Raw genomic sequence first — 17,976 nt, forward strand, 5'->3', positions numbered from 1 at the left:
CCCCATTTGAGACTGAAGTATATGCGCTTTCTCATCCTACAGTTACAAATAACAACTTAATATTCTGAATGAAGTAGCAGCCTACCTGTTGGCTCCTGGTCGTTGTTGCCTATAGTTAGAATTAAAATAATGTAATTAAAAGTTTATCTTCCATTCATTAGATATCTTGTGCCACACATTGAGGCTCTATGACTGTGGCCTATTGCCGCTTTGATGACTTATGATTGGCCAACAAAAAGCTGCACGCTCCACTATCGTGAAAAGAAGGAGCAGCAACATAAATCATAACATGTCTCTCTCTCTCTACTGCAGCAGTTGAGTTCAGATCTGTACGGGCCCTTCCGGACAAGTCAGTTAAATTAAACATACCCGAGAGCCATGACAATCAAATCAGGTCTGACCCAGACCTGTAACATTATTTAGAATTCTGGATCCAGATCCGCTTATGTCCCAGATTGGTTCTCAGGTATTCAGGTACAGGTGGATTCGTGAAGACCTCTAGTTCAGATTATATTTTCACAGTCAAGCAGGAATATGGCTTCTGTCCTAGGTGTGTATTCTCTGGTGGCGTATTAAGTTACTCAGGCTAAAGTAATTCTGCCCACAGACAGAACAGTGGAAAGGCTTCTCTCCTGTGTGCACTCTCTGGTGACTGATTAATTCAGATGTTGTAATAAAACTCTTCCCACAATCAGAGCAGGAGTAAGGCTTCTCTCCAGAATGTCTTTTCTGGTGACGGCGCATGTTACCATGTTGAGAGAAACTGTCCCCACAATCAGAGCAGGAGTAAGGCTTCTCTCCAGAATGTGTTCGCTGATGTTGTTTAAAGTTACTTATAAGAGAGAAACACTTTCCACAGTCAGAGCAGGAGTAAGGTCTCTCCCCAGTGTGAACTCTCCGGTGAGTGGTTAAATGAGTTGACGTTCTGAAGCACTTCCCACAGACAGAGCAGGAATAAGGCTTCTCTCCAGTATGTTTCCGCAGGTGTCTTTCAAGATATGATGGGAATGGGAAACTCTTCTCACAGTGTGGGCAGTGGTGAGACCCCTTAGCTTTGCTTTCTTCATGGTGTTGCTCTCTGGACGTTTCAACTTCAACCTTAAGATCAGCGTAGTCAGGTCCTTCTCCTGTGTAAATGACAACAGAAAAACAAGTAATTTGCAACAAGCAAGTAAATTACAACAAGCAAGTTATTTGCCTAATTAATAACTCAAGTTAATGCACTTAATATATGCACAATAGGATTTACAATACTACTCAGTCATAACAGGCATCTCTTGCAATGAAAGTCTACAGCAAAATGAGCCAGTAAACCCTCTCCAGAATGATAGCCTAGCTTCTATTTAGTCTGGATTTTTCACAGTAACTTTCTCAGAAATAGTCCTGCTGTAACATGTTGAATAGACATTTCAACTTGTTGGTCCTTTGAGGGGTTGGTTCTGTTTCAGAGTTAATGTCCGATACATTTCAGACAACATTTCACTGGAGACTTTTGGCCTCCAGAGTGGTGCAGCGGTCTAAGGTACTAGAGGCGTCACTACAGACCCTGGTTCGATCCCAGGCTGTATCACAACCCGGCCGTGATCGGGAGTCCCATAGGGCGGCGCACAATTGGCCCAGCGTCGTCAGGGTTAGCGGAGGGTCTGGCCGGGATGCAACGTCAACAGTGAAGAGGTGACTCCACAATGCTGGTCTTCTAGGCAGGGTTAAAGAAAAAGCCATATCTCAGACTGGCCAATAAAAATAATAGATTAAGATGGGCGAAAGAACACAGACACTGGACAGAAGAACTCTGCCTAGAAGGCCAGTATCCCAGAGTCGCCTCTTCACTGTTGACGTTGAGACTGGTGTTTCGCGGGTACTATTTAATGAAGCTGCCAGTTGAGGACTTGTCTAGTTTGAGAAACAGACGCCTCACACTCTAATGTACTTGTCCTCTTGCTCAGTTGTGCACCGGGGCATCACACTCTTTCTATTCTGGTTAGAGACAGTTTGCACTGTTCTGTGAAGGGAGTAGTACACAATGTTGTACGAGATCTTCAGTTTCTTGGCAATTTCTCGCATGGAATAGCCTTCATTTCTCAGAACAAGAATAGACTGACGAGTTTCAGATGAAAGTCCTTTGTTTCTGGCCATTTTGAGCCTGTAATCGAAACCACAAATGCTCATGCTCCACTAGTCTAAAGAAGGCCAGTTTTATTGCTTCTTTAAATCAGAACAACAGTTTTCAGCTGTGCTAACATATTTACAAAAGGGTTTTCTAATGATCAATTAGCCTTTTAAAATGATAAACTTGTATTAGCTAACACAACGTGCCATTGGAACACAGGAGTGATGGTTGCTGATAATGGGCCTCTGTACGTCTATGAATATATTCCATTTTTTAAATATCAGCCGTTTCCAGGTACAATAGTCATTTACAACATTAACTATGGCTACACTGTATTTCTGATCAATTTGGTTGTTATTTTAATGGAATAAAATGTTTTGCTTTTCTTTCAAAACAAGGAAATTTCTCATTGACCCCAAACTTTTGAACGGTAGTGTATGTTTTGCCTGTTTAGGGCCCCCAAAAGGTTAAAGGCGACACTGGTTCCCTTGATTCCTGAGGAATAAAAACAATGGGTTACGAGCTTAGCACAACTGTCCACCTCTATCATGGGCCTACATAGCCGTAAAATAAGGTGGTAGGCCATTACTCAATTGTGTTTTTGTTGTAATTTGTGGGGGAAAAAATGCATACCCCAGTGACAGGTGAATGCCATTAGCCTGATGGGTGTGCATGTATCATACTCCCTGAAACAAGGCGTTCTACAATTAAATTGCTGAATGATGTCGGTTATCCACGTTGGTTTGAATTCTGGCCAGATTCTGAACTGTGGCTTTAAATGTTCCCATGTGTGAGAAGAAAGAAAACACATACCTTTGAGTAGTAAGACTTTCTGTTCTTCCGTCTCTTCTTTGAGCTCTCCAGACGGCCCTAAGTTGAAGAATAGGGATGTGACAATTGTTTTTTTTAAAGGTTTAAACAGTATTTTTTTTTTTAAGGTTTAAAAGATACGACAAAAATAATAAATTGCATGTATTCATAAGGCAAAAGGGTCCTGCATATGAAAACTAGGGCAATGCAGTTCAGTCTACCGCAGTCATCGCTACTCCGTCCCCGGGTCTCACGGTGCATCCCTTTTCAGATTTGCATTTCACCACCTTCTCCTTTAACTTCTCAAAATATCGCCACCATACAGGACTTCGCTGCTGTCGCTTGCCTTTCTCTGACATGTTTCTAACTGTTAACAACGATGACGTAGTGGTAGAGAGTCAACTACAAAAGAATAGATTCGCTTGCACGTCAACTCTCTGTGTCAACTCCTATTTCGGAGTGCCAAGATTTGAGTCTGCTAGAATCCAAAGCGAGTTAGCGAGGGACTGAGAGAGAGGGTAGGGCCACAGTATAGGCAGATCAGGACTGAGAGAGAGAGGGTAGGGCCACAGTATAGGCAGGTCAGGACTGAGAGAAGGGTAGGGCCACAGTATAGGCAGGTCAGGATTGAGAGAGAGGGTAGGGCCACAGTATAGGCAGGTCAGGACTGAGAGAGAGGGTAGGGCCACAGTATAGGCAGGTCAGGACTGAGAGAGAGGGTAGGGCCACAGTATAGGCAGGTCAGGACTGAGAGAGAGGGTAGGGGGACAGTATAGGCAGGTCAGAGAGAGAGGGTAGGGGAACAGTATAGGCAGGTCAGCCACCAGACAGATAAGAGTCAGAACTGTTCACTAGGACTATCTATCGGTAATCCACATCTGGCTCTCACAACTTCCGTAAAACAGGACTCTGACATCAATGAATACATTAGGATATTCTACATGCAACAGATCGAAGACTGAACACACACTCACATTAGCAAAGAGAAATAGCAGGTGAGCCAGCGTGAGGGACAGAGAGGAGGGGCAGGCAGCCAGGGTGAGGGAGAGAGAGGAAGGGGTAGGCAGGCCAGGGTGAGGAGAGAGAGGAAGGAGCAGGCAGGCCAGCGTGAGGGACAGAGAGGAGGGGGTAGGCAGGCCAGGGTGAGGGAGAGAGAGGAAGGGGTAGGCAGGCCAGCGTGAGGGACAGAGAGGAGGGGGTAGGCAGGCCAGGGTGAGGGAGAGAGAGGAAGGGGTAGGCAGGCCAGGGTGAGGGAGAGAGAGGAAGGGTAGGCAGGCCAGGGTGAGGGGAGAGAGGAGGGGGCAGGCAGGCCAGGGTCAGGGAGAGAGGAAGGGGCAGGCAGGCCAGGGTGAGGGGGAGAGAGGAAGGGGTAGGCAGGCCAGGGTGAGGGAGAGAGAGGAAGGGGTAGGCAGGCCAGGGTGAGGGGAGAGAGGAAGGGGTAGGCAGGCCAGGGTGAGGGGAGAGAGGAAGGGGTAGGCAGGCCAGGGTGAGGGGGAGAGAGGAGGGGGCAGGCAGGCCAGGGTGAGGGAGAGAGAGGAAGGGGTAGGCAGGCCAGGGTGAGGGGAGAGAGGAAGGGGTAGGCAGGACAGGGTGAGGGAGAGAGAGGAAGGGGTAGGCAGGCCAGGGTGAGGGGAGAGGAAGGGGTAGGCAGGCCAGGGTGAGGGGAGAGAGGAAGGGGTAGGCAGGCCAGCGTGAGGGACAGAGAGGAGGGGGTAGGCAGGCCAGGGTGAGGGAGAGAGAGGAAGGGGTAGGCAGGCCAGGGTGAGGGAGAGAGAGGAAGGGGTAGGCAGGCCAGGGTGAGGGGGAGAGAGGAGGGGGCAGGCAGGCCAGGGTCAGGGAGAGAGAGGAAGGGGCAGGCAGGCCAGGGTGAGGGGAGAGAGGAAGGGGTAGGCAGGCCAGGGTGAGGGAGAGAGAGGAAGGGGTAGGCAGGCCAGGGTGAGGGGGAGAGAGGAAGGGGTAGGCAGGCCAGGGTGAGGGAGAGAGAGGAAGGGGTAGGCAGGCCAGGGTGAGGGGAGAGAGGAGGGGGCAGGCAGGCCAGGGTGAGGGAGAGAGAGGAAGGGGTAGGCAGGCCAGGGTGAGGGAGAGAGAGGAAGGGGTAGGCAGGCCAGGGTGAGGGGGAGAGAGGAGGGGGCAGGCAGGCCAGGGTGAGGAGAGAGAGGAAGGGGGAGGCAGGCCAGGGTGAGGGGGAGAGAGGAGGGGGCAGGCAGGACAGGGTGAGGGAGAGAGAGGAAGGGGTAGGCAGGCCAGGGTGAGGGGAGAGAGGAAGGGGTAGGCAGGCCAGGGTGAGGGGAGAGAGGAAGGGGTAGGCGGCCAGGGTGAGGGGAGAGAGGAAGGGGTAGGCAGGCCAGGGTGAGGGAGAGAGAGGAGGTTGTGTCATAACTGCACAGTGATCTAAATTTTGTGTACATTTTTTCTAAACGTTAACGATCCCAATGTTGTTTAAACGTTACACGTCTAGTGAAGAAGACACATATAAAATGTTGATGGTAAATCAGGTGAGTAGCATGAGACACCATCTAGGTTACCTCTTTCATTGAAACAGGAGAGTGAGCCTTGTCAGTTCACCTGGGCCTAAAGTGATGTGATTAGATGTGCTGATCTTGGATCAGGTCTCCCCGTCCACATAATCTGATTCATTATGATCTAAAAGTCTAAACTGATCCTACATCAGAACTCCTACAGTCCTACTCTGAGACTGTTAAAACAGCTTTTACCATGATACACAAATGCTTTTACCATGATACACAAATGCTTTTACCATGATACACAAATGTTTCAATCTCTTCCTCCTTTACTTCATCTTTAATGTTGACATTCAGTCCCAGTGTTTGACTGCAGTCTTCCTGCTTCACTGATGCCATCTCTGGAGCCTGCTGTTCACTCTGTGCTCCACTGTTACAATCAGGACCCTCAGATTTGGGTTCGGTAAAGAACAGCAGCAGACTGGGTTTGTTCTCACCATCCTAAAATAAAGATCAGACACACATCCCAAGGAAAAATATGAATGAAATGTATGACTATTATGTAAAACAATTAACTGCTATTAACTGCTTTCTCCTATAGAGCTCAATTTTTATGGAATAGTCTGCCTACCCATGTCAGAGACGCAGACTCAGTCTCAACCTTTAAGTCTTTACTGAAGACTTATCTCTTCAGTAGGTCCTATGATTAAGTATAGTCTGGCCCAAGGGTGTGAAGGTGAACGGAAAGGCTGGATCAACGAACCACCCTTGCTGTCTCTGCCTGGCCGGTTTCCCCTCTTTCCACTGGGATTCTCTGCCTCTACCCCTATTACGGGAGCTGAGTCACTGGCTTAATGGTGTTCTTCCATGCCGTCCCTGGGAGGGGTGCGTCACTTGAGTGGGTTGAGTCACTGACGTGGTCTTCCTGTCTGGGTTGGCGCCCTCCCTTGGGCTGTGCCGTGGCGGAGATCTTTGTGGGCTATACTCGGCCTTGTCCCGGGATGGTATGTTGGTGGTTGGAGATATCCCTCCAGTGGTGTGGAGGCTGTGCTTTGGCAAAGTGGGTGGGGTTATCCCTACCTGTTTGGCCCTGTCCGGGGTTTCATCGGATGGGGCCACAGTGTCTCCTGACCCCTCCTGTCTCAGCCTCCAGTATTTATGCTGCAGTAGTTTATGTGTCAGGGGGCTAGGGTCAGTCTGTCACATCTGGAGTATTTCTCTTGTCTTTTCCGGTGTCCTGTGTGAATTTAAATATGCTCTCTCTAATTCTCTCTTTCTCTTTCTTTCTTTCTCTCTCTCGGAGGACCTGAGCCCTAGGACCATGCCTCAGGACTACCTGGCTTGATGACTCCTTGCTGTCCCCAGTTCACCTGGCCGTGCTGCTGCTCCAGTTCCAACTGTTCTGCCTACAGCTATGGAACCCTGACCTGTTCGCCGGACGTGCTACCTGTCCCAGACCTGCTGGAACCCTGACCTATTCACCGGATGTGCTACCTGTCCCAGACCTGCTGTTTTCAACTCTCTAGAGACAGCAGGAGCGGTAGGGATACTCTCAAAGATCGGCTATGAAAAAGCCAACTGACACTTACTCTTGTGTTACTGACTTGTTGCACCCTCGACAACTACTATGATTATTATTATTTGACAATGCTGGTCATTTATGAACATTTGAACATCTAGGCCATGTGCTGTTATAATCTCCACCCGACACAGCCAGAAGAGGACTGGCCACCCCTCATAGCCTGGTTCCTCTCTAGGTTTCTTCCTAGGTTTTGGCCTTTCTAGGGAGTTTTTCCTAGCCACCGTGCTTCTACACCTGCATTGCTTGCTGTTTGGGGTTTTAGGCTGGGTTTCTGTACAGCACTTTGTGATATCAGCTGATGTAAGAAGGGCTATATAAATACATTTGATTTGATTTGATATTAGCTGGTACATTGGACATTTCTCTGGTAATCTCTGATTATAAACATATGCATATCAGAAAAGTGTGAATACTGAACAGATTGTAACGGCTTGTATTTCAGGGTTAGGGCTTCAGGCATACTGTACACAAGCTCTCCAGAACCCAAGGGGATTCAAGGTGGCTTACAGCTGGCCCTTGTCTTGGGTTCTCAGCAGATGTTATGGAGGACAGCTGGCTCCATATGAACTACAATCCTGACGATGATTTAACATTTAGAAATGTTATTCATCCTCGCTAGTGATACGGTTTTGGAAATCTTTGGAACTTAAAAGTGTAATAAATAAAATGTAAAATACAAAAGATACACTTACTGTGTGCAGTTTAGCAAAGTTGTACCTGGCTTCGACACATCCTCTCATCTTGTGCACGCATTTGCACCATTCCACATTTACATCTGGATTGCGTGTGTTTTCAAATAACCCTACCTGAACTGCATACAGGAAGTGTATTTTTTGTTTTTGAAAAATTATTTCCCGCTTATATGAAAGTTAAGTCCCAAATGTCTCCAAAACATGCCGTATTTGCTTTTAGACAAAGCATTTTGCACAGCATCAGGTCATTTGCCTCATAAGGCTAAAAGGGGACATCTAGGTGTTTTTACATACACTAGAGTGAAGCCAGAAGTAAAGTACATTTCTATTTCAAGTTGCTGTGCTGGTGGGCAGGACGGTTGGTCATTATGTTCAGGAGGGAAATTTGATACAGAATATCTAAAGGATCGTATTATTAGACAAAGTTTCCAAAGGTGGGTCTGTTTTAGACCCACTTCCTCTCTGCTTACCTCATATCAAAATAAAAAAAGTCGTGCATGTGCGCCACATTAGGACCAAAAAAATGACATGTGGGGACTTGTATTTCTGACATAAGGTAAGAAGAGATAAGTGGTTCTACAAACAGACCCATTTTGGAAACGTTGTCTAATAATACGATCCTTAAGATATTCTGTATCAAATTTCCCCCTGAACATAATGACCAACCGTCCTGCCCACCAGCACAGTAACTTGAAATATAATTGTACTTAACTTCTGGCTTCACACAGACGGTTTTTGTGCAAACCAATACAAATGAAGACAACGCTGGTGTACTAATACAGACCAGGCTAGTTACTAAACGGACCCCGGGGACGTCCAGTGGCTCAACATAAAACCAGGGAATTTGAGTCATGATTGAGGGTTAACTGTACACAACCCATACAACATTTACATTGATTAATACATGATTTAGTTTACAGCGGTGAAGTGGGTTATGGATAGCTGGCACTCACCATCATGACTTGAGCAAGCCTTCAGAGGTTGACATCAAGAAAGACTCCTGACTGTATTTGCTAGCTAGCTACCGTTAGTAGTTGATAGAAATGATGTACACTAAATTAACTCATGTGTTCAATCAAAACAAAATCATAAAATTGCATGAAGTTGTGTTGCAGACTAGATGAAGCTCGTTATTTGTACGCTAGCTAAAGGTTTCCGAAATATAAAAAAATATGCACTTGAAGATCCAAACAAAGAAGCAAGGGTAAAACTTCCTCATATGTCTTCTTCGTCTTCATTAGTGACGTTTGGTGACCAACTGCAAGTGTTTACTGCCACCTACCGTCCGGGAGTGTAAATGTGGGTAAATTACCAGTTCCAAATCATACCACCAGAGGGCAATATTGATTTACACCTTATTACGACTACAGACCAATTATTGTTGTGTAAATTCTGCATCAAAAATGTTATAGAGTTTTTTTCAATCATTTCAAGCATTGTCATCAACGTTTAACTCTGCTGTTCTTTGTATAATAAATTCGAATTTAAGGTTTATTTTTTACTTGAAATTAAGGAGTAGGGGTTCCCGAGTGGCGCAGCGGTCTAAGGCACTGCATCTCAGTACTAGAAAACGTCATGACAGACACCCTGGTTCAAATCCAGCTGTGATTGGGAGTCCATGGGCGGTGCACAATTGGCCCAGTGTTGTCTGGGTTTGGCTGGTGTAGGCCGTCATTGTAAATAAGAATTTGTTCTTAACTGACTTGCCTAGTTAAATAAAAAGGGTGACCTCATTTCTGCCTACAATTACTGCTTTTTTACTCAGTAAAAAAACTGTTTATTATCCTTAATTATTAGAAGAGTGGCTGGTAGAGTCAGGGAACAGCACACAGTGAAATAAACGTTGTACCTTTAACTTTAAAGGTACACTACATATAGTTTACATATGAGTCTGACTGTACTGGTGTTAAAACAACACTTTTGAAAGTGTTAAATATGTATTCTGTTGCAGTGTTCCCCGTTTTACTGTTAAAGTATTCAAAGGAACTTGATTGTAGTGTTTGCGTAGCGCATAGTAATAAAACTGCAATATTACAGTAAACATTTTTTTTTTGGGGGGGGGGGGTGTTTTAACACTGTATGTTGTCAAGCTTAATTTGCATATTTCCCAGGGTGCCTTTTCTTTTTGAGTAAAGTGAAGAGTTAACACCCATTATTTTATTTGTCAGTGACAGAGACATGGTTGTTGAATTCTTTCCTTTTAAAGGACTTTGGATTTCACAAAGTGAGTTCCTTGACGAATACAAATTAAACTCTATGACAATACATTACATCTATCATATGGCCTTACGTATTGGTTTAGTTGGTGGCTTAGTTTTACCTTAACACAGTGGTGTTAGGAAAGCCCTGGTCTACAGACCACATCAGGCCTGCAAATCACATTATGCTGACTTGCAAAATGATTTGTAATTCCTATTGTTAGAATATTCAACAGTAGGAATTTTTATTAACATGCAACCTGCATTCAGAATGACTGTCAGAGTTAGGAAACTTGATAAAAGCACTACATAAACCATTTCAACCAGAAAATAAATACATCTAATTAACTGATTGGATTAGTTTAGAAAAATGTATCTTATTTGTTTTTGTGTAGCATAAGATTAAATCGATGAAAGTACATGCAAAAACACAGATATACAAAAACAATCCTTAAAGATCTACCTGCAGTCGTGCATTCTGGGAAATATAATAATGTTGGGTGTGGTTTTGATTGGACTGGTTTACTCTCCACAGTGTAAAACAATAACTCTGGTTATTAACATCAAAACTGGTGGTTCCTTTACACCACTAAGTGTTAATGTTACTCTTACAGAGTCAATTTAACTCTTGAATCAACACTAGAAATGATACACTAAATAATCAACACTGATCAATATGCTCTGCAGGACCAGGCCCTCTGAACAGACCCATGTTTAATTAAAGCTTCATAAATATGTTATTAACATTTAAGGCATCATAAATATTTTATTAATGTTTTATAAGGCACCATAAATATGTGTTTAAGGCATCATAAATGTGTTGATAATGTTTAATAAGGCAATCATAATGACGTTATAAATCTTAATGCAATATACTTAACCTCTACAGGATCGCTCTCATTAGCTCTCCTGGTCAGAGGTCGTGTCTGGTAGTGCCAGAAAGGGTCAATGGCTTTTTCTGCCACTTTACTGATGAGAAGTCCAGCCAACGACTGAGTCATGTGGGTTGGAAAGGGTTGGATATGGGACATAATGTTATTTCAGATATGCACAGGAATACCAAATTCTCATTGACCAGCTTAGATCTTAAAAAATACATAAGAAAAGTCAAGAGAGAATGCAGTGACCATTTTACATGTGTACACACACACGCACACACACACAGAGTGAATGAGTGATGGAACACAGGAAAATACAGCATACCATCAGGGTCTGTGGTCTGTGGGTAGTAGGAATCCAACCCGGTTCTGGGCCCCCTGAAAGGCCATGTCAGCGGAACCTGAACCCATTTTCATTTCCTGTCTCCTAATTACACTCCGGGGCCCAGGAGAACCCTAATTCCTCTCTCTCTCTCTCTCTCTCTCTCTCTCTCTCTCTCTCTCTTCTCTCTCTCTACTCTCTCTCTCTCTCTCTCTCTCCCTCTCTCTCTCTCCTAATTTAAGGTATTTATTGGCATGGGAAAGGGGAAAGGAAAGGGTGATACCTAGTCAGTTGTATAACTGAATGCATTCAAACTGAAATGTGTCTTCCGCATTTAACCCAACCCTCTGAATCAGAGAGGGCAGGGTTGGGTTGCTATAATCAACATCCACGTCTTGGCGCCCGGGGAACAGTGCCTGCTCCCGTGGCAGAACTGGGAAACAAAGCAAGTGAAATAGATAATAAACCAAAGTGAAATAAACAATAAAAAATGAACATTAAACATTTCACTCACAATAGTTCCAAAAGAATAAAGACATTTTAAATGGCATATTATTATTATTAATTTTTTTTTGGGGGGGGGAGGAATCAGCTTTAATATTGCAGATAGATTGTTGCTTCTATCAATGTAATTGTTTGCATCATTTCCAATCCCCCATATATTTTTGGGGTAAATATATATATCCATATACATACATACATACATTACATACATACATACATACATACATACATACATACATACATACCCATATATATATACTGCTCAAAAAAATAAAGGGAACACTAAAATAACACATCCTAGATCTGAATGAATGAAATAATCTTATTAAATACTTTTTTCTTTACATAGTTGAATGTGCTGACAACAAAATCACACAAAAATAATCAATGGAAATCCAAATTATCAACCCATGGAGGTCTGGATTTGGAGTCACACTCAAAATTAAAGTGGAAAACCACACTACAGGCTGATCCACCTTTGATGTAATGTCCTTAAAACAAGTCAAAATGAGGCTCAGTAGTGTGTGTGGCCTCCACGTGCCTGTATGACCTCCCTACAACGCCTGGGCATGCTCCTGATGAGGTGGCGGATGGTCTCCTGAGGGATCTCCTCCCAGACCTGGACTAAAGCATCCGCCAACTCCTGGACAGTCTGTGGTGCAACGTGGCGTTGGTGGATGGAGCGAGACATGATGTCCCAGATGTGCTCAATTGGATTCAGGTCTGGGGAACGGGCGGGCCAGTCCATAGCATCAATGCCTTCCTCTTGCAGGAACTGCTGACACACATCCACCACATGAGGTCTAGCATTGTCTTGCATTAGGAGAAACCCAGGCCAACCGCACCAGCATATGGTCTCACAAGGGTCTGAGGATCTCATCTCGGTACCTAATGGCAGTCAGGCTACCTCTGGCGAGCACATGGAGGGCTGTGCGGCCCCCAAAGAAATGCCACCCCACACCATGACTGACCCACCGCCAAACCGGTCATGCTGGAGGATGTTGCAGGCAGCAGAACGTTCTCCACGGCGTCTCCAGACTCTGTCACGTCTGTCACATGTGCTCAGTGTGAACCTGCTTCATCTGTGAAGAGCACAGGGCACCAGTGGCGAATTTGCCAATCGTGGTGTTCTCTGGCAAATGCCAAACGTCCTGCACGGTGTTGGGCTGTAAGCACAACCCCCACCTGTGGACGTCGGGCCCTCATACCACCCTCATGGAGTCTGTTTCTGACCGTTTGAGCAGACACATGCACATTTGTGGCCTACTGGAGGTCATTTTGCAGGGCTCTGGCAGTGCTCCTCCTGCTCCTCCTTGCACAAAGGCGGAGGTAGCGGTCCTGCTGCTGGGTTGTTGCCCTCCTACGGTCTCCTCCACATCTCCTGATGTACTGGCCTGTCTCCTGGTAGCGCCTCCATGCTCTGGACACTACGCTGACAGACACAGCAATCCTTCTTGCCACAGCTCGCATTGATGTGCCATCCTGGATGAGCTGCACTACCTGAGCCACTTGTGTGGGTTGTAGACTCCGTCTCATGCTACCACTAGAGTGAAAGCACCGCCAGCATTCAAAAGTGACCAAAACATCAGCCAGGAAGCATAGGAACTGAGAAGTGGTCTGTGGTCACCACCTGCCAAACCACTCCTTTATTGGGGGTGTCTTGCTAATTGCCTATAATTTCCACCTGTTGTCTATTCCATTTGCACAACAGCATGTGAAATGTATTGTCAATCAGTGTTGCTTCCTATGTGGACAGTTTGATTTCACAGAAGTGTGATTGACTTGGAGTTACATTGTGTTGTTTAAGTGTTCCCTTTATTTTTTTGAGCAGTGTATATATATATAAACATTCATGCATGTACACATATAAACATACATACCTTTTTTTTTAGAGTATACCTTTATTATTCCCCAAACCCTACCACCCCTCCCCCAACTGGAGTAAACTAATAAACAACAACACTTAGGCTTCTACCTTCAGTTTATACACATTATACACATTTTACAGACACAATCTATTTTACAATAGTTGCATTTTGTTTGTTTTTAGTCCTTCCTCTATTTCTGATGTCCATCCAGTTTGATTTCTATTTGTAACTGTGCTATTTCACAACATTTCTGAACATACAGTATATACATTTTACAGACCCCGTATGTTTTACATTTGTTATCTTGTTGTTATTAGTCCCAACCTTCAAATCCATTCAACCCCTCCCATCTATCTCTTAACACCATCCATTTTGGATTTCTATTTGCCATATATTTTTCAACTGTGTCAAATGTCATATTTTGTCTATATACAGTGTTGTAATAATGTGCAAATAGTTAAAGTACAAAAGGGAAAATAAATAAACATATTTATCTCTCTCTCAACCCCCCCCCCCCTTTATCCCTTTCTATCTCTCTATATATATATAGTTTTTAATCAGGAATAATATTTGATTAGATTAGTATGAAATTGTTTGGTGATATACATTATGTATCAGAGAGTAATTACCCATAATTCTGCACCTTTGGACAGTTGTACGTCCAGTTTTGATCATCATGATTTAGTGACTGAGAATCTATTTATCTTCTTTTAAAAAAAATACAGACTAACTTTCTGTTCTTTTGAAGAATGTATTTGCAATTTTCTTCTTTATGAAGTTAGTATCTCCAATTATCAGTTATCTGTCGCGGTTTCTTCTTATTCCCGACGCCTTACAAGTCCTCAACTGGCAGTTTCATTAAATAGTACCCGCAAAACACCAGTCTCAAAGTCGACAGTGAACAGGCGACTCCGGGATGCTGGCCTTCTAGGCACACCTGATTTCCATTTCATAATTATTGTTCCCTATTTAACCCTCTGGTTTCCCCCTTGGTTTTGTGCGTGTTTGTTCTGTGTTAAGCTGTCGCGTATGGTTGTGAGCTGAGTTATTTTCCCTGCGTGGAATATTTTGGTGTTTTGTTGAGTAAAGACCTTTATTACTCGTTCTCGGTGTCCTGCGCCTGACTCCGTCCCACCTGCTGCACACTGACTCTTGACACACATAGAGAGACTATAGCAGAGGAGAGCACATAGAGAGACTATAGCAGAGGAGAGCACATAGAGAGACTATAGCAGAGGAGAGCACATAGAGAGACTATAGCAGAGGAGAGCACATAGAGAGACTATAGCAGAGGAGAGCACATAGAGAGACTATAACAGAGGAGAGCACATAGAGAGACTATAGCAGAGGAGAGCACATAGAGAGACTATAGCAGAGGAGAGCACATAGAGAGACTATAGCAGAGGAGAGCACATAGAGAGACTATAGCAGAGGAGAGCACATAGAGAGACTATAACAGAGGAGAGCACATAGAGAGACTATAGCAGAGGAGAGCACATAGAGAGACTATAGCAGAGGAGAGCACATAGAGAGACTATAACAGAGGAGAGCACATAGAGAGACTATAGCAGAGGAGAGCACATAGAGAGACTATAGCAGAGGAGAGCACATAGAGAGACTATAGCAGAGGAGAGCACATAGAGAGACTATAGCAGAGGAGAGCACATAGAGAGACTATAGCAGAGGAGAGCACATAGAGGAGAGCACATAGAGAGACTATAGCAGAGGAGAGCACATAGAGAGACTATAACAGAGGAGAGCACATAGAGAGACTATAGCAGAGGAGAGCACATAGAGAGACTATAGCAGAGGAGAGCACATAGAGAGACTATAGCAGAGGACGAGCACATAGAGAGACTATAGCAGAGGAGAGCACATAGAGAGACTATAGCAGAGGAGAGCACATAGAGAGACTATAGCAGAGGAGAGCACATAGAGAGACTATAACAGAGGAGAGCACATACAGAGACTATAGCAGAGGAGAGCACATAGAGAGACTATAGCAGAGGAGAGCACATAGAGAGACTATAACAGAGGAGAGCACATAGAGAGACTATAGCAGAGGAGAGCACATAGAGAGACTATAGCAGAGGAGAGCACATAGAGAGACTATAACAGAGGAGAGCACATAGAGAGACTATAGCAGAGGAGAGCACATAGAGAGACTATAGCAGAGGAGAGCACATAGAGAGACTATAGACAGAGGAGGAGCACATAGAGAGACTATAGCAGAGGAGAGCACATAGAGAGACTATAACAGAGGAGAGCACATAGAGAGACTATAGCAGAGGAGAGCACATAGAGAGACTATAGCAGAGGAGAGCACATAGAGAGACTATAACAGAGGAGAGCACATAGAGAGACTATAACAGAGGCGAGCACATAGAGAGACTATAGCAGAAGAGAGCACATAGAGAGACTATAACAGAGGAGAGCAAATAGAGAGACTATAGCAGAGGAGAGCACATAGAGAGACTATAGCAGAGGAGAGCACATAGAGAGACTATAACAGAGGAGAGCACATAGAGAGACTATAGCAGAGGAGAGCACATAGAGAGACTATAGCAGAGGAGAGCACTAAGAGAGACTATAACAGAGGAGAGCACATAGAGAGACTATAGCAGAGGAGAGCACATAGAGAGACTATAGCAGAGGAGAGCACATAGAGAGACTATAGCAGAGGAGAGCACATAGAGAGACTATAGCAGAGGAGAGCACATAGAGAGACTATAACAGAGGAGAGCACATAGAGAGACTATAGCAGAGGAGAGCACATAGAGAGACTATAACAGAGGAGAGCACATAGAGAGACTATAGCAGAGGAGAGCACATAGAGAGACTATAGCAGAGGAGAGCACATAGAGAGACTATAGCAGAGGAGAGCACATAGAGAGACTATAGCAGAGGAGAGCACATAGAGAGACTATAGCAGAGGAGAGCACATAGAGAGACTATAACAGAGGAGAGCACATAGAGAGACTATAGCAGAGGAGAGCACATAGAGAGACTATAGCAGAGGAGAGCACATAGAGAGACTATAACAGAGGAGAGCACATAGAGAGACTATAGCAGAGGAGAGCACATAGAGAGACTATAACAGAGGAGAGCACATAGAGAGACTATAGCAGAGGAGAGCACATAGAGAGACTATAGCAGAGGAGAGCACATAGCGAGACTATAGCAGAGGAGAGCACATAGAGAGACTATAGCAGAGGAGAGCACATAGAGAGACTATAACAGAGGAGAGCACATAGAGAGACTATAGCAGAGGAGAGCACATAGAGAGACTATAGCAGAGGAGAGCACATAGAGAGACTATAGCAGAGGAGAGCACATAGAGAGACTATAGCAGAGGAGAGCACATAGAGAGACTATAGCAGAGGAGAGCACATAGAGAGACTATAGCAGAGGAGAGCACATAGAGAGACTATAGCAGAGGAGAGCACATAGAGAGACTATAACAGAGGAGAGCACATACAGAGACTATAGCAGAGGAGAGCACATAGAGAGACTATAGCAGAGGAGAGCAATAGAGAGACTATAACATAGAGAGCACATAGAGAGACTATAGCAGAGGAGAGCACATAGAGAGACTATAGCAGAGGAGAGCACATAGAGAGACTATAGCAGAGGAGAGCACTAGAGAGACTATAGCAGAGGAGAGCACATAGAGAGACTATAGCAGAGGAGAGCACATAGAGAGACTATAGCAGAGGAGAGCACATAGAGAGACTATAGCAGAGGAGAGCACATAGAGAGACTATAGCAGAGGAGAGCACATAGAGAGACTATAGCAGAGGAGAGCACATAGAGAGACTATAGCAGAGGAGAGCATATAGAGAGACTATAGCAGAGGAGAGCACATAGAGAGACTATAACAGAGGAGAGCACATAGAGAGACTATAACAGAGGCGAGCACATAGAGAGACTATAGCAGAAGAGAGCACATAGAGAGACTATAACAGAGGAGAGCAAATAGAGAGACTATAGCAGAGGAGAGCACATAGAGAGACTATAGCAGAGGAGAGCACATAGAGGAGGAGAGCACATAGAGAGACTATAGCAGAGGAGAGCACATAGAGAGACTATAGCAGAGGAGAGCACATAGAGAGACTATAACAGAGGAGAGCACATAGAGAGACTATAGCAGAGGAGAGCACATAGAGAGACTATAGCAGAGGAGAGCACATAGAGAGACTATAACAGAGGAGAGCACATAGAGAGACTATAGCAGAGGAGAGCACTTACAGAGACGATAGCAGAGGAGAGCACATAGAGAGACTATAGCAGAGGAGAGCACATAGAGAGACTATAGCAGAGGAGAGCACATAGAGAGACTATAGCAGAGGAGAGCACATAGAGAGACTATAGCAGAGGAGAGCACATAGAGAGACTATAGCAGAGGAGAGCACATAGAGAGACTATAGCAGAGGAGAGCACATAGAGAGACTATAGCAGAGGAGAGCACATAGAGAGACTATAACAGAGGAGAGCACATAGAGAGACTATAGCAGAGGAGAGCACATAGAGACACTATAGCAGAGGAGAGC

General features: G+C 44.7%; 1 protein-coding gene across 1 annotated transcript; it reads right to left on the reverse strand.

Moving 5' to 3' along the window:
- Positions 1–7: 7 nt before the first annotated feature.
- On the reverse strand, positions 8–8,834 carry LOC115190630 (gastrula zinc finger protein XlCGF42.1-like). Its single transcript, XM_029748808.1, has 4 exons — positions 8,610–8,834; positions 5,679–5,883; positions 2,924–2,980; positions 8–1,127 (listed from the first exon to the last, which is right to left on the reverse strand). Exons 1-4 carry the CDS (start codon positions 8,613–8,615, stop codon positions 547–549), a joined length of 849 nt encoding a protein of 282 aa, XP_029604668.1. The 5' UTR covers positions 8,616–8,834; the 3' UTR covers positions 8–546.
- Positions 8,835–17,976: the final 9,142 nt, after the last annotated feature.

Source organism: Salmo trutta, unplaced genomic scaffold (assembly GCF_901001165.1).
Source record: "Salmo trutta unplaced genomic scaffold, fSalTru1.1, whole genome shotgun sequence".
Taxonomy (NCBI): Eukaryota; Metazoa; Chordata; class Actinopteri; order Salmoniformes; family Salmonidae; genus Salmo; species Salmo trutta.

What these genes read in the sequence shown, in the direction of transcription:
- LOC115190630 (XM_029748808.1), bottom strand. An exon ending in TGAAACATTTGTGTATCATG is followed by an intron (nt 2,981 to 5,678) that starts GTAAAAGCATTT and finishes TCTTCAACTTAG; the next exon opens with GGCCGTCTGGAGAGCTCAAA. An exon ending in GAAAGTCTTACTACTCAAAG is followed by an intron (nt 1,128 to 2,923) that starts GTATGTGTTTTC and finishes TCATTTACACAG; the next exon opens with GAGAAGGACCTGACTACGCT.